Source organism: Corvus brachyrhynchos, unplaced genomic scaffold (genome assembly GCF_000691975.1).
Source record: "Corvus brachyrhynchos isolate BGI_N302 unplaced genomic scaffold, ASM69197v1 scaffold706, whole genome shotgun sequence".
Taxonomy (NCBI): Eukaryota; Metazoa; Chordata; class Aves; order Passeriformes; family Corvidae; genus Corvus; species Corvus brachyrhynchos.
This window is the reverse complement of record NW_008238371.1, coordinates 196971-213988: the sequence shown is the minus strand read 5'-3', so window position 1 is coordinate 213988 and position 17018 is coordinate 196971. Positions and strand designations below refer to the sequence as shown.

The window sequence follows — 17018 nt, the reverse complement described above, 5'->3', positions numbered from 1 at the left end:
TGTTTAGGTGCTGCTTTCCTACTCCAGCACCCCCAAGCCCTGCTGTGACTCCTCCTCTCCTCCACGCCAAGGCCACCAAGCCCCTCTCTGCAGCCCCCCAAGTCCTCACAGGCTCACAGACTGCTGTGCTGCCCTGTGGGGGTGCAAGTGTCCCCAGCAGCCTCTCTGCTCTCTGGAACAAGCCCCCACCCACAGTGTTTAGGTGCTGCTTTCCTACTCCAGCACCCCCAAGCCCTGCTGTGACTCCTCCTCTCCTCCACGCCAAGGCCACCAAGCCCCTCTCTGCAGCCCCCCAAGTCCTCACAGGCTCACAGACTGCTGTGCTGCCCTGTGGGGGTGCAAGTGTCCCCAGCAGCCTCTCTGCTCTCTGGAACAAGCCCCCCCCCCCAGCGCAGCCTCTGCGGAGTGGCAGAAGGTGCTTCCAGCCCTGTTCTGTGGCCCCTCATGCACACCCACACGCCACACACGGGGTCCTTACACCCCCTGTACACAGAGCATGTGCTGCTCCCCGCACCAGATCTGTGTGTGCAAAGCAGTGGCTCCGCACGCGAGTGGGTGCCCGAGGCCCCGGGCCCAGGGCAGCACAAACCCCTCCGTGAGACCTCACTGCAGCCCCGTCCTGCCCGGACACCCTGACACGGCTGCAGTTACCGTCCTGGAAGACCCTCTCCACATTCAGGCCGTAGGTAGCACAGGTCTCGTAGTACGTGCAGCGCTTCAGATCGTTGGAGAGCTTCCGTGCCCGGGAGTCGTCGATGACGCGGGGGTTGGTGGCGCTGATTGCATCTGCAAACCAAAGGGACAGGGGGTTGAAAGGCAAGGACCCTGCGCCACCTATCCACAGGTCCCACGACACTTCTGGCCTCCCTCCCTCTCTCCATACAGAGGAACCACTTCCACAGTACTGCCCCATAAATGCCTGCGATCACGAAGTCCCACGTTTGTAGAAAAATGGATGAATCTTGGTAAATGAACCTGACTCAATTTCCCAAACCACTCAGCCACCGACATTTCAGTAGAGAGAGGCAGAACACCTCTGGGAGGTGTGGGCACCAAGGCCAGGCAGCCCTAGCTGCTAAATAAAATGGATTTGTCAGTCTCCACCATTTTAGGGCTCATGGCCAAGCCCTACATGTTAAAGAATCCAAGGGAGAAATCCTCCTGGTTAAACAAGAAAGTCAACTCTGCTGGGACATCCCCACAACCAAGGCATTGCTGGACAGCTCTAAAATACAGGCTCAGTTTGTATCCCAGACACCCACCAAGTGCTTGCCTGTTTTGGAAAAACTTCCTTCCAAAGAGGAATCCAACTCCTTGAAGATAAGCTAGGGACAAGTGGGGGCTGCAAACCAACCCGCTCAGGAGGGGTCAGAGAACTGGGACCTGCACTGAGAGGAAGCCCTCCTCGGGCTCTCCAGACAGTTGTGCGGCTCTACCAAGGCTAGGACCTCACCTGGTCCTGTGTCTGGGACAACAATGGCCACTGACCCTATTACTTGGCCCGCTCCTGCACCTCCACAGTGCATGCTGCCACCCCATTCCTGAGCCAAGATCACTCAGTCCTAAAATTCATTCCACAATCTTTAATATATCCAAAGTTTCACACCTTTGTTCTGCTTTTAATACAGGGTCTGCAGCAGACCCCCTGTGACTCCCTCCCGCTGCTCCTGCCTGTCTTCCTGGCCTCAGAGCTTCTTCCTGGCCAGGAACAGGTCACACAGTGCTCAGGAACTGTCCTGCCAGGACAGTTTTTCCAAACAGCCATGTCCTGCTCCTGCTCTCTACTGTCACACAGAAAACTCTTCAGCCCCAGGCTCCCTCCTGCCTAGCCTGGCAGAGCTGGGGGAGGCAGCACCAGGGTATTGTGCCATTTCCAAAAGGAAAGTGACTCCATGGAATGAGGCAGCTCTCTCTGGGAATGCTGAGATGGTCTGAGCAGGAAGTCCCGCCTTAGGGCCCTGGGCTGGGGCCTCAGCATCGTCCCTCAACCCCATGCAGGGCTCAGAGAGCAGGATCCCCCGATGTGCTCACGGGGCTGGCACCCCGTGCTCTTGGGCCAGCGGGACACGGCACCAGCGCTCCCACCTGAGGCTGGGGGTGTGGGGGAAGCCCAGGCACCGCTCTCACCCTGTGTGCCCACCAGCACCATCGGCACCTCCGCTGTGTTCCGGTAGCTGCAGAGCCGCAGGTAGTAGTTGTAGACGGTCTGGAAGCTGATCTCATCCTCCAGGCTGAAGACAAACACCACTGCATCGACCCAGGCAGCGAACTGAAGAGACGCGGCAGGATTACAGCGGGGACGAGCAGCTGGGGACCCGGGCCCGGAGCAGCCAGCAAGGGCAGCCACACACCGGGCTCAGCCAGCACACACCTCCCCCCAGTCTCTCCAACAGGACGGGTGGGGAGGGACCACAGGAAGGACAGGTCTCCTACCTGGAGTTCAGGGGGGCCCCCTTCATCTCGAATCAGCAGCAAGTAGCTCTGACCGTCCACCACGATCTCCTTCTTAAACCGGCCACCTTGGGGGAGCAAAGCTGCTGGTCAGTGAGGGAGGTTCAAGCAGGGGACACCCCAAACGAGGGCCAGGGGAGCTGCAGACCCCCACAGCAGTGGTGAAGGAGGTGCAGGGATCGGGATCACCTTCAGCACCACGGAGAGGAGCGAGCACCCAGCTCATCCCCAGGCACCCTGGGAACCAGACCTTACCCTCTGGAGACTCCTCCTGCACGTAGGTGCCGGTCAGGTAGCGGTGCACCAGGGCCGACTTGCCACTGGACAGGTTCCCCACGATGCCCTGGAACAGACACACGTGTCAGCCATGTGCCCGGCACGTGTTCCTGTACGCAAGGCCACCCCCGTGAGGTGACACCACCAGTGCCTGGGCACATGCTGATAAGAGGCAGAGGTGTCCCTCAGAGGACACGGGAATGGTGTGACCCAGCCCAGTGCTCGGTGGGAGGCCAGGGGACACTGACTGGGCTCAGTTGGGCAGAGAGCAGCCGAGACTGGGGTGCAGCCACCTGGACAGAGGGCAGTGGGTACTCTCATTCTCAACTGAACAGGCACAGCCCTGCCAGAGCCACATCAGCTCTTCCCACAGCCCTTCTGCTCCTCAGGGAACACCTGCCATCCCAAGTCAACTCAGGAGGAGAAAAACCTCTTCTCCCAGCCCACACATCCCCAGCTTTGGGGTGTTGCAGCTCTGGACAGCAGCTGCCAGTAGAAGGGGAGCAGAGACCAGCTACACGTCGGGTACAGGCCCAGCATGTGCTCATGCCTGAGGCTCCAGCACCACGGCAGCACTACGTGCACCTCCCAGCACGATGGTGCCACCCACACGGGAACACCCAGCACCAGTGTTCAACCAAACTGAAGGACAAAGCTACTGAGCCCTCAATTTAATTGGGCAGAAGCACATCTGACTGCAGCACCCTCAGATTTGTTATGAAATGCAGGTGGGTGTCCCGGGATGGGTTAGTCAGAGAGCCCAGCTCTGCCCATTGTCAGTGTCTTCCTGACCATTTAATGCTGCTTCATTGTGGGACCAGGTCTGTACTGAAGAGTCTGGAGCACAAGCCTGATGAGAATCAGCTGAGGGAGCTGGGAAAGGGGCTCAGCCTGGAGAAAAGGAGCTCAGGGGGGACCTTGTGGCTCTGCACAAGTCCCTGACAGGAGGGGGCAGCCGGGGGGGTATTGGGCTCTGCTCCCAAGTTACTAATGACAGGATTAAGAGGAAACATCCTCAAATTGCGTCAAGGGAGGTTTAGGGCGGGTATCAGGTAAATTTTTCCACAAAAAGGGAAGGGGTCACCTTCAGCTGAATCCCTGGAAGTGTTAAAAAAATGTGGATGTGGCACTTGAGGATATAGCTTAGTGGTGAACATGGTGGCAGTGCTGGTTGATGGCTGGACTTGATGATCTTAGAGGGCTTTTCCAGTCTGAATGGTTCTGTGATTCTGTACAGCTGCACTCACATGGCCACACCAGTGCCAAAGACATAGGGTGAGGAGTGGCTACGAACATTAAAGCTGCCTCTGCTGCCACGGAAGTTTACAGCCAAACTTTTCCAGGCACTGGGATGAGCTTGGCAAGTGAGTCACCACCAGGCAGGTTCTCCAGCTCTCCGCCAGGCGCTCAAACACTCCTGCTGCTCTGGGTCCTGCCAAGGGTCCTGCCCTGGGCCATCCACACGCCCCCAGTGAGAAGCAGAGAGGCACCAGCCCTGTGGCCGCAGGCATTCTGGCGTCCTGGTGTCACAGACCATGCTACCGAGCGCAGGACACCGCCCTGTTTGCCAATTCCGCCTGTGCCAGTGGAGCCAGCGTGCGGCAGGAGCAGGGAGCGCCGACCAATGGGCCCCCACCGCTGCCACATCCGTCACCTGCCACAGCAACTACAGATCCCAACAGCTCAGCTGACAGCACAGAGAACATGGGCTGGGCTGCAACCCACTGGAAGGGGCTCTAAGGTCTCCAGAACCTTCTCTTCTCCAGGCTGAACACCCCCAGCTCTCCCAGCCTGGCTCCAGAGGGGCTCCAGCCCTCAGAGCAGCTCCATGGCCTCCTCTGGACTCACTCCAGGTCAATGTCTTTGTTTTGTTGGGGGCCCCTGACATGGACACAGCACTCCAGGTGGGAGTACTAAAGCAGGCTCCACGGAAGAAACTCTGGAGAGCCCAGCTCTGGGCAGGCAGCTCAGGGGTTCAGTGCCAGGTTGGCCATGGCTCCTGTGCCAATGGAGTGGTTCCCGAGGCTGCCCAGCAGCGAGGGTGCCACGCCACGCCAAAGATAAACACTCCAACGGCATTTAGCTCTAACACTGGGATGGAGGCTGCAGTTACATTTTGTCTGCACATAGTACAAACCCTGACCTGCATCTCACCAAAATCCTGCTGCTCTGCCATGTCCTCGAGCTCACCTGGAGCTTCAAACCAGCCACAGAACTGACAATCCTGAGGAACACAGCCCCTGAGAGACACCAGACTGGAGCCAAACAAGGTGTGTAAGCACTGTGGGAACCTCTGCTCCATGATTTTTGGGAGAATGCGGGAACACAGTCAGCACTGTGCTGGCACTGCCGAGTGCCAGGTGCAGGGGACGAGTCCTGCCAGGAGGCACCGTCAGTGCCCCTCTGCAAGAACTGCTCGGTCACAGCCTCCTCCTGGCCTGCAGCACTGGGAGGGAGCTTTGGGAGAAAACTGAGTGAGGGAAAACTGCTGAACATATCTTCAATACATGAAATTATTCAAAAACCTTGGAGGAAGTATCCGGAATGCTTGGGAACAAGCAGGGAGAGCAGCAAGACCCTCAGCTCCTGCAGGAGAGACAGAGGACACAGAGCTGCTTGAAAATGGGAAGGGAGTGAAGCCTGGCAATGTTTCTTGCTGGGACAGTGTCGGGCCCCTCACAACAAGAAAGACCTGGAGGGGCTGGAGCATGTCCAGAGAAGAGAACGGAGCTGGGAAGGTGCTGGAGCCCCAGGAGCGGCTGAGGGAGCTGGGAAAGGGGCTCAGCCTGGAGCAAAGGAGGCTCAGGGGGGACCTTGTGGCTCTGCACAAGTCCCTGACAGGAGGGGGCAGCCGGGGGGGTCGGGCTCTGCTCCCAGGAACAAAGGACAGAACAAGAGGGAAAGGCCTCAGGCTGGGCCAGGGGAGGCTCAGGGTGGATATTGGGAACATTCCTTCCTGGAAAGGCCTGTCCTGCCCTGGCACAGGCTGTCCATGGCGGGGGTGGAATCCCTACCCCTAGGGGAATTTAAAAGCTGTGTGGAAGCGGCACCTGGGGACACAGTCAGTGATGGCCTTGGGAGTGCTGGGGAAGCAGCTGGACCCAACGATCTCCAAAGGCTTTTCCAACCCAAATGGCTCTGTCACTCTAAACTAGGACTCCGAAAGGTCTCAAGGCTTTTAGAAGAGCTGCTTTGGTTGGATGAAACCCCGGAGCAACAGAGATCCCCAGAGGTCATGCAAAACCTGGGGAAAGGGCTGTGCTACTTGAGGAAGAACTAAAAGCTTTGGGATGGTTTAGCTGGCAGCACAGCTCTGCAGCCTTGCAGAGCCTCAACATCCGGTGGCAACACCCAAACATCGGTGAGAACATTTTTTAAAATGCATTTCACAGGTAAACTAACAAATGAATATTCAAAGTTTGGTTTGATTCTCAGGATGGTGCTGGAACGTTTTGTAAGAAGACTTTTGTTCTTTTGTTTCTTGGACTAATACTGAAAAAAGTTAATCTTGCAAAAACTGAAGGGAGAAAGAGCTGAAGGGCACACGCCAGGAGCCTGCAAAGGGCACTGAGGGCTGGCACAGAGAGCGCAGGAAGAGCAGAGGGAGGAATCGATCACTGAAGCACCTGCAGCATCCTGTTCACCCCAACATCACCTCCTGGCCACCCCGGAGCCCGCAACACTGACCCTGTCCCACTTGGAGGGGCTGTGCCAGGGGCAAGGGGGTGGTGGCAGCCCCCTGACCACAGAGACCACACCCCACAGGGAGCTGGGGGAGCCTCGCAATGGCGAGTCCAGGGGAAACCCGCCCTGCGCTGACAGACCCGGGGAGCCCCAGCCCCTTGGTTTGGCAGAACAGAGCTGCTGTCATCCTGCAGCAGCCCTCCAGGGCAGGGACACCTCGGCAGAGGCGGGGGAAGCGCCAGTGCAGAGCTGAGATCAGTGAGCCTCTGACGGAGCAGTGACATGTCCCATGCCAGGATGGCTGCTCTGGGGGTGACCACCAGGGACACGTACCCAAATCACCACCTGGGATCCACACCTGCTTCTGCTGCACCAGCTTGAGCAGCAGCACCCAGACAGGTATCACGGCTCTGCCAGGGCCACCAGGGAGGCTGAGCGGCTCAAATGGTGCCTTTTCACCTTCACATCCAAGTGCTCTCCCAGATCAACAACCTCTGGCTCACCCCTACCAGGGCAAGCTGCTGAGAAACCCCAGTCCTTCCCTGGTATGGCAGCAGCTCCAGCTCCTCCCTCCCTTCGGAGGCTGAAGTCTCCGTGTGTTTCCACCAGGCCATGTGAAAATGCAGGATTTTCTTGAGGGTTTGGGGAACCAGGGGTATCCCAGGCACAAGCCACGAGTACTCACCACCTTCAGCTCAGGCACCGAGCGACTCAGGGTCCATTCCTGGCTGTTCACAAACGAATCTGTGGACAGAGGGGAGAAACCATCAGGTCACCCTCAAGATCCCAGCAAGGATCCTGCTACACTCTCCCTGCTCCCTCCAGGCAGATTTATGGTTCTTCCCTCCCTTCTACCTCATCCAGAGACACAGGGCTGCATGAGGACCCAACACGCAGCTGGAGCCCCAGGTGGGGAGGAGCAGCCAAGCCAAGGGCAGTATGGCAGCAAAGAGGCCGGGCACTGCCGGCTGGAACCCTCCCTTCTGCCCTGCAGGAGCACAAAAACCCCTTCAGCATCCCCTGCCCTGAGGCACAGAGGACAAGGGAAGCCCTAGGGACCAGATACCCTTTTGGGGAGCACTGGGGCTGCACAAGACCCGGAACTGAGGGCCCATGCCAGCACCCCGAGCCCTGCCCTCAGCATGCCTCAGGCCGTGCAGCGGTGGAGCTGACGGCAGGATATCAGCCACGCTCCTGACTGAACGCAAACACAATTAATTATGGCATATTATGGAATTGGCAGCATGCTGCAATAGGCTTACAGAGGCTGTGGCAATCTGGCGTGGCTTGAGGAAACCCCCCCATCCTGCCACAGAGCATCTGGAGGAGGAGCAGGAGCCTGGAGGACACCTTGAATACCAGAAGGAGCCAGCAGCCCCTCCTGACAAATCTGAGTCCCTCACTTGCCTTGGCAAGGTCAGACCTTCCATCCAACACCAGCTCCAGGGCAGGACCCATAGGAGCAGGACCTCCTGCATGTGTATCACATACAAACAGAAAGGATTTTTGGAGACCAGAAACCTGTGGGAGCTCTGCATCTTCAGAAGCCTGTAATAAACCTGCCAAATCTGTGGCCACAGACTACTGCAGGAATGGGAATCTCAGATGGGCTCAGAAGGGAAGCTCAAATCCAGACCCAAAAGTGGGCAGCAATCAAACACGATGACCTGTGCAGTGTCACCCAAGGCCACAGGGAGGGTGGGTCCAGACCTGCCCCAGCAGCTCTAACCCCACAACCACAACTCCTAGTGCCTGCTCCAGCAGTCCCCAGACCACCCTCCCAGCCAGGAATTCCTTTCCACTATCCCATCCATCCCTGCCTTCTGGGCGTGGGAAGCCATTCCCTGTGTCCTGTCCCTCCATGCCTTGTCCCCAGCTCTCCTGGAGCCCCTTTAGGCCCTGCAAGGGGCTCTGAGCTCTCCCTGGAGCCTTCTCCAGGTGAACACCCCCAGCTCTCCCAGTCTGGCTCCAGAGCTGAGGGGCTCCAGCCCTCAGAGCATCTGTCTTGTTTTGGGGCAGCACTGGGCTCCACAGCCCCGCCAGAGCCCTCCAGCGCCTGCCCTCACTCCAACTCATGTTTGGCCCTCATAACTCCTTAGGGGAGGTTAGACACACAACAGCAGCAGCCCTTCCTCCATCTCCAGGCTGAAGCTTCATCTCACCTCTCTCACCTCACTGGGCAGCCCAAAGCCATGGAGGAGAGCCCTGTCCTCCTCCCACGGCCAGAGGGCTGCCTAAGCTGCTCAGAGAGCACGAGGTGACAAACCATAACCCGGCACTGTGCCCTTGTCCCAGTTTTGTGCAGCCACCAGCACCCACAGGCCACAACACACTCATCCACCATGTTCAAGGAAGGTGAGAACATGGTGCTCCTACCTGGAGTTTACCTTCCATGGCTGATTTAGGAACACTCCTTTTCCAGGAGCTACAGACAAATAATCCCCACGTCTGCTGCAGGAACACCAGGTTATTTATAGCCATCCTGAGGAATTGTTTCTCCGTGGTGTCTTTCACCTGCCCTTTCCTTTTTTAGGCAGAGGTAATTTTTTTATTAAAACAATTCATCAGTCACGAGGAAAATGATACATTCTTGAGCCCTTTCCAAAAGGTAACAGCACACCTGTATTTCCAACCACATCACTGGGTCTAAAAAAAGCTGTCACCTCCACTTGGGACTTCTGCCCCGCTCAGCCTCTTTGGCAGGTAATGCGACAGATAAAGCACCATCCAGGCCTCCTCTGTCCCCAGCATTCCCTGATGGGAGCAGGCAGCACACACTCGTGCTGTTTCACTACACACAGCAGGTTTTTGGCAGGTTCTGAGTGGAGCACAAGACACACACACCCGGTGATCAGCCTTGGGAAGGAGGAGAGGCAGGGAGAGCCCTGGAGAGGGCAGGCTGGGCTCTCTCTGGATCTGCTCAAGGATGACCACGACAAGCTGCCCCAACAGCTGCCTCCTGCACCAACTGTCCCAACAGATCCTTGCTTGGTTTTTAACCCAGGTTCAAGAGTTTGTTTGCAACACTTCGATTTTTGACTTGCTGAGAAGGCCCCTGAGTAAACCTCAACACAAATAAACACTGACACCACAAGGCCAACAGGACTGTGCTCAGCCACACAACTCACCCAGCTCCTCACTCCCACTGAACACCAGGCACAGCCTGCACATCTGTCCGCCTGCTCCAGCATCTGCCAAGCCTGAATGTCAGCCCAGGCCACCGACTGGTCCTGGTTACCCACCCGGCACATGCGGCATCGACAGCCCAGGGATCCCGGCACGGCCCAAGGGTCCTGGCACGGCCCAGCACACTGCCTGCACCCACACTGTCTCCACTCAGCACCATGCCAGGGTGCAAGCACCACTTTACACAGTGCAGCTGGAATCTCCATTCCTTCACAATCACCTGGAAGTTACTGAGATGCACATCTTGGAGGAGCGTGGTCCCTCTGAGGCCCCTTCTGGAGCCAAGGTCACAGGTGTCAGGAGCAGAAGACCCCTGTGTGCCCCAGCTACCCTGGGCCAGACCTGCACACACCAACCCTTCATCTGAGTACCACCTTGGTGAACAGACACACCTCTTGTTCAGGACCATGACTCTGAACACCTGTCTGGAGCACCACTCATGCACTGCCCCCACCTCTCTCCTGCCTCATCAGCTGAGCAGGAGGCAGCTTCCTCCTGCACAGATTGATTAAGGATGAAGAGGGCAGTGGCTGGGAGGCAAAGAGGCCATTCATGTCCACACTCTGGAGCAGGCACGTGTCCTCTGTCTGCACCCTGAGGCATGCGGTGAAGCTTCCCACCCACCACCTGGACAAGGTACTCTAGGCCATCAAGACATGACAGGACAAGAGGAAATGGCCTCAAGTTGCACCAAGGGAGGTTTAGGTTTGATACTGGGAATATTTTTTCCCTGAATTAGCTGTCCAGTCCTGGCACAGGCTGCCCAGGACAGTGGCAGGGTCACCATTCCTGGAGGGATTTAAAAGCCATGTGGATGTGGCACCTAGGGACATGGGTTGGTGGTGGTCTTGGCACTGCCGGGGGAATGGTTGGACTGGATGGTCTGAGAGGCCTTTTCCAGCCTCAGGGATTCTGTGATTCTGTGACTATCAGCCAGTCTGGGAAGGCCTGAGGGTTTGGAGCACAATCCACTTCCACATGTCAGGCTGGGGTCCCTGCCACAACTGCATAACTTACAGTCTGTCACTTTAAGTGTTCCCTGGTCCTTTTTACACCCCCTGCTCTGCCCCAGAACATGCCAATCACCCTTCTCTCACCACACAAGGGACACACACAACACGTACACACCACCCCAACAGGTGGGGGAACCACATATGTGCAGATGAGCCATCCACAAACCCAAAGGTATTTCTCACATCACCTGGGCCCTGTGTCCTGCAGCTGCCTGCACCCATGCTCGCAGGGATGGCTCTATCACCCAGATCTCAGACATCCCCAGCATGGAGCCTTCTCCCCCCCCCCCCCCCCGCCCCGATTTCTTGCACTTGCTTCCCTCCTCCACCATCAGCTCCCGCAGCAGCGTGTGCGGGCGGGCACAGATCACACCCACAGAGCTGCCAAAGGGCACCTCACGAGCAGTTACTCAACCCAAAACAACCACAGACCAAGCAGCTGGCTGCTGAAAACCAGTGACGTGACCCGGATGTCAGCTCTGTCCATACCAGTGTTCATCCTTGGTTGTCAAAATGCAGAACATGGCAAGTCCCTGCACTCACGGCTACGAACCCTGTCAGTGTGACATTGTACACCCTGTGTGTTGCTGCAGCTATTACACACCAGAGCAGCAGGAAAGGTCCAAGTCTGCAGTAGCAGACTGATTTGGAGCCCCCTTCAAACAGCACCGTTCCCTCTGGGGCTGCCAGACCTTCCCCACTTCCTTCCGGGCCCCCAGACCCTCCCCACCCACATGCTGAGCCAGGGGGGTGCCCAGTCCGCAGGCACCGCTCCCCACTGAACAGGCACACGATCCCCATTGTCTCCTGGGGGCAGCTGTAACCATGTGGAAGCACACAGCGAGGCACCGGCAACCTGACGGGGCTGAGGCACCACTCACAATCCCGGCAGGGAGGTGAGCACTCGGAGCCCCTTCCCACAGCACCTGGGCCCCGCTGCCAGCTCGCTCAGCAGGGATTGCCTCCAGCAGGAGACACCTCCAGGGACTGATCTCATGTAGCATCAGGGAGTCACGATATACTGGATCAGCTTCACTGCTGGACTGGCTGCACAATTCCAGATGAAAATACACCTGCTCACTCTTCCTGCATCTTCTCTTTGTTATTTCATCACACAGAAGTGACCAGGCTGTCCGTGCTGCAGTTCAGTGCCTTCCCCAGGTGTACCTGACCTCCAAAGCAGAAGCAGTGGGCTCAGGGAACCACTGTCACACCAAGAGCTTCAGCACAGCCCAACAGTATCCTTCGCTCCATGACACAACCACACAACAGGAGATCAGTCCAGACTGGCCTGGGAAAAGGAGATTCAGGCCAATTCTGTTACTCCCCAGAAGCTTCTGTTGATGGAGACTTCCTGGCATAGGCAGCTGTACTGCAGAAGGTGGAAATTTGGGAGAGCTGGCAATTCTGGGGTGGGCAGAGCCTCTGCCATGCAGAGAAGCAGACAGGGACATAAAGGAGGCACTCTGTAGCTGATGTCCCTTGGTCAGCTGGTCATCCTGGCCACCTTCAGGACCTACAGACCAGACCCCAGCTGTGGCACAGCAGTGGCATGCACCGAGGAGGCAGGATCAACACCCTCCATCACAGAGCTCGGACACCGCAGCTCCCTGTGCCCTGAAGACAGCTTGGAGGGGGTTCAGCCACAGACCCACAGCTCTCAGCACCCTCATGCTGCAGGGTAGCTGGGAGGAGAAAGGGGCTGGCCAGCCAAATTCAACTTCTCACCCCAGATGCTCCCTCCACGGGATGATGCGCAGCAGGTTCATCTACCCTGTGCTCCAGAAGCGCCAGTGCCAGACACATGTGGTCTCCCCACACAGCAACTAATAATTAACCAACTCATTATCCAAGCCATGGTGGAACTCCCTTGGACACTGCAACCCTGGACACTAAACCCAGCCTTGAAACCAGGTCAGAGGCTGTGCAAACACAGCAGAGGCCACACAAACCAAGGCCACTCGTGGCCACCACTGTGGCCACACAAATGGACCCACCTGAGCCCACACACAGATCAAAGGCAGGCAGAGGCAGCGTGCCTGGGCACAGCTACCCTTCCTGGGCACAGCCACCCCTTCCAGGCCAGGCTGATAAAGCCTCCGCCCCAGCAATGCTGGCAGGATGGGGATTTCTCCAGGTCAAGGACCAGCACAGGCATAGCAGCGTTCCAGTCAGCACTGAGCTAGCACAGGAACCCACTGAAGGACATGACCTTGGAAGGATTATCTCAGTAGAGCTTTAAACACTCTGCAGCAACAAAAGAAAGACAATTCTGTGTCTCTCTGGGAAAGGGCACGCTTAGGAACTGCCACCATTGCTTCGTCACCACGCCACAGGCAGCAGCAGCTGGTGTCACTGTGCTCTGAGGTCAGTGCAGACTCTGGAAGATCCAGGCAGTTCAACCTCTCGGCACCTGCTGCTCTTCAGCCCCCACCCAAACACTGTCAAAGACCCAGACCAAACCCTGCTGTGATGGTGGGACAGGGTCTGCTGGAAGGGAAAACCCAGCAGAGTGTGACAGAGAGAGACAGGAACTCACAACCTCCCATCACAGCACTCCGTGGGGATCTACCTCGCCAGCACAAACCTGTTCCCAATGTGCCTGACCTCGGCTCCTCGTGCAACCTCACGAGCGCTGGCAGGTGAACACCGAAGGCACAGGGTTCCCTCTCCCTAAGGCTGCCAGTGACTGCAGTCAGCCACCTCTGCACTCACCGCACACCCTCTGGCCTCGTCCTAGGAACTGAGCCTTCCAGAGTATTGTCCCAACAGCTCCCTCCCTGACACCTTCCAGAACTCTCAAGCTTTTCCAAACTGTGGACACCAGACTGGCCTCAGCATCCAAGGCATCTCTAACCCCACCATGACACCTCTGCCTCTCACCAACACTCCCAGCTCAACGAAGGCAAGTACCAACACGAGGTGATATTTATCATGACCTACCCAACTCTCTACACAAACTTCACCCAATCCATGAGAAAACAGCCCCGTCTTCTCTCAGACGCCTTCCCTCACATGCCCTGCACATCAATACTCCACACAGGAGAGTAAAGGGAGGTACCTTAAAGAACCTCAAAAAGCAGGGCATCTCTCTGGGAGAGGGGACATGGCTGTGATCACAGAATCATGGAATATCTTGAGCTGGAAGAGACCCACAAGGATCATTAAGCCCCACCCCTGGCCCTGCAAAGACACCCCAACAATCCCACCCTGTGCCCGAGAGCATTGTCCAAATGCTCCCTGAGCAATGGTAGCCTTGGGGCCGTGACCATTCCCTGGGGAGCCTGCTCAGTGCCCAAACACCCTCTGCGGGAAGCACTTTTTCCTGAAATCCAACCTAAACCTCCCTGACACAGCTCCATGCTGTTCCCTCAGGTGAGGAATGCTTCCTGAGCCATCAGAGATGCTGTACCCATCACACAGACCCTCTATGCACAGGGACAACTCCAATTCAAAAACAGTCCAGTTTTCCCAAGACCATGCCAATTAGAGAGCCTCTTTGGCATGCCACCAGCCAACACCTGGATACCTAGAAACGCTCTGAACCACTGACCACGATCACCTGGGTCAGTCCAAGCTGGCCGCACTCTGTGTCGACTTTGCTCCCTAATCCTAACGGCTGTTGCCCTCCCTTGCCCATTACACAAGGATCAGCTCTTTACATCTTTTTTGGGTAACAAACCCTAAAATCCCCCATCACCTCTCTGCGTGCTCAATCCCAGCCGAACCCCTCCAGGGCTGGGAGCAGCACTTGGGTGCATCCCCCTGGCTCTTGTGGGTATGTCTGGATGAAGAGTGTGGGGCTGGGTGGGTATCACAGCGTGCTGTAAACAAACCACTCCAGGTTCTGGAAACAGAGAGAGTGCTGGCTTGGCTCTCTGCCGGGACTCCTACATCCAGCTATTCCAAGTGCTGATAACCGCAGCTGCAGCTGCACCCCCCAGGAGGGCAAGTTGGGGCTGCACCAGTAGCTTTCCCAGGGCAAGGTGGGCAGCGCCCACACAGAGCATCAAAGTTTGTGGGATGTCAAGAGGGTGTTTGGAACACCATCGGCCTGCAAGACTGGAATGGGAATGGGGCAGAGACCTCCTGAGCAGCCCCGTCGGAGCAGCACTAAGGCTGTGCCCCTCCAGCCCTGGCTCAGAGGCCCACAGCTCCCACTGGAGGAAGCCATGGACCAACGTTCCAAGCAGAGAGACGATGGGGAGATGGGGCACAAGAGAGGACAAGCAGCAGCTACTTTGCTGTGCAGACTTCACCACTGCCTCACCTTCACACCTCACTGTCCCCAGGAGGACACAGGTTGGTGGGCACAGGGACTGTGCAGGTACCAGGAGGGTAATGAATGATGTTCTCAGTGCGACAAAACCTGGTGTGAGCTCTGCCACACTGCCGATGGCAGCCTGGAGAGGTCATCCCTGAGCCTCTGCCTCCAGCACGAGCCACGGTGGCAAACGCTGATCCATGCAACAAGCAGTGGTCCTGCATGAGCTGGCTGGTCACTCACTGCTGCAGAGGCCCCAAGCCCCCCACACCACTTCCCACAGAAGCCTCAGTAGGGTATCCCAAAGATGGATCCAAAGGGAGCTCCGACCTGTCTCATGGAGGAGCCAGGTGAGAGGCGAGGACGCCAACCAAGTGCTCAACCTCAGCTGCTTCTCTGGGAATGCGGCCGCCGGGCCGGCTGCTGCTGGCGCAGCTCCCACTGGAAGCGGCAAGCAGGAACAGGCCCCCCGCTGCAGGGGCAGGGCCCGGCCCTCCCTGCCCGCATACACCCACATTCCCCAGCCATGAGCGCAGCCTCCCCTCTCCTGGGAACCTCCCGCCACCCAGCCGGCACCGGCACACAGCCCGGGCTGCCCTGCCAGCACCGGAACCCCCGGAGCGCAGCAGCATCCCGGCCTTTGCCTCGTGGTGCACGGGCAGCCCCTGCACCCACCGGAGCCTCCAGAACCCCTCCCTGGAGCACAGTGAACCTGAAAGACAGAGGGGGCTAGAGGATGGAGCCCCCTGAGCAGCGCTGCTCCTGTGCTGATACCTGTGGCCCAGCCCTCCTGGGGAACGTCTGGGCACAACACTGTCCTGGACAGCCACTGCCCCAGGAGCAATCAGGTACCTCGGGAGCATGTGGGTTCCCTGGAGAGCCTGCCAGCCCTAAGACATCCCTCTGGCACCTAAGCCAAGCAGAGAACTGCCTCCACAACACCCAGATGCAGAGCAGAGCAATGGAACCCAGCGAGACCCCCCGGGAGCGGGCGGCGGGGCCTGGCCCAGCCCCCAGCTCCATGCGTTCCATGCCTTAAAAAGCTGTGGATGCTGCTGTCGCCTCCCAGCCTGCCAGGCCACGGGGCTCGCCTGCAGCTCCTTCCACAGGGCCGGGAAGGGGACAGGGCACAGAGGCACAACCAGCACAGCCCCAGCTGAGGCCCCACACAGCCCCAGCGGCATGGAACTCCCCACCAACATCAGAGAGTCAAACACCCGAGAGCTGCTTCAGCTGCCAGTGCCAGCTGAATGCCCAACCCCGTGGGTGTTCTGTCCCTCTGTCCCATCACTGGTAATGCCACACCTGCTTTCTGCAGGCTGCCCCATACCCGATGAGGGTCCCTGTGCTCCCAAACACGTGGCCTCCACTCGGCCCCAGTGGAGGACCTTGCCAGGGATGGCTCTGGCTGAGCATCGCCCAGACGAGGCCTGGCACCAGGGAGCCACTCACAAGAGGGGTGTGCAGGGCTCCCCAACCCCCTGTGCTGCTTCACACCTCTGCTCTGACAACCGCTCCCAAACAGTCTCACTTGCCTGGGAGCCCACCAACAGCACTCCTCTCCCCATTCCACCGATGTTGTGGGGCAAGGGCAGGGAGGCTCAGCCCACCCTGCCCTTGCTGGGACACCACCAGGGCAAGCAGGACATGCGACACACATGCTTGATTTCCAGGTATGTGGCCAGCAAGGGAACCAGACCCCAGAGCACATCCTCCCAAGCAGCCACACCACGACTGCTCCAGCACGATGGCAGTGCCCAGGACACTGGAGTATGACACGACCCTGTGAACACTCACAGCAACCTCACTGCAGCCCAGTGCAAACCCTGCAGAGCACCAGGACAGAAGCCGGTGCAAGTGCACAGGCCAGGACCTCAGCTGGGACAGGCCACAGGCCCCGTGGGCACAGGAGGCTCGTGCCAGCCCAGCACTGCCCCTGTACTTACTTACCCAGAGCCCGCAGAGGACCCCCACCCAGGATGACAGGCTCAACACCGCCATGGGGATCCTTGGGGCACATGCTGCCGGTGCTGCCACGCTCTCGCCTTCGGAAGCGGCTTGTGAGGAGTTTCCAGAGTCCCCCTGTCTGCACGGGGTCGGTGTGCAGCCGGCCCCCGACCCTGGTCAGCTCTGGGTACAGCAGG

The 17018-nt window shown here is 58.1% G+C and overlaps 1 protein-coding gene across 1 annotated transcript in view; it reads right to left on the bottom strand.

Moving 5' to 3' along the window:
• Positions 1–17017, bottom strand: part of AGAP3 (ArfGAP with GTPase domain, ankyrin repeat and PH domain 3) — a gene marked incomplete at its 5' end in the record, with an annotated part of 81221 nt that extends 64204 nt beyond the window's left edge. Inside the window, 6 exons of the mRNA XM_017736315.1 lie at positions 652–786; positions 2128–2269; positions 2434–2519; positions 2707–2794; positions 7097–7155; positions 16825–17017. Of these exons, the coding sequence (XP_017591804.1) occupies positions 652–786; positions 2128–2269; positions 2434–2519; positions 2707–2794; positions 7097–7155; positions 16825–17017 (703 nt within the window). The remainder of the gene's footprint in view (positions 1–651; positions 787–2127; positions 2270–2433; positions 2520–2706; positions 2795–7096; positions 7156–16824) is intronic.
• Between the last annotated feature and the right edge of the window lies 1 nt (position 17018).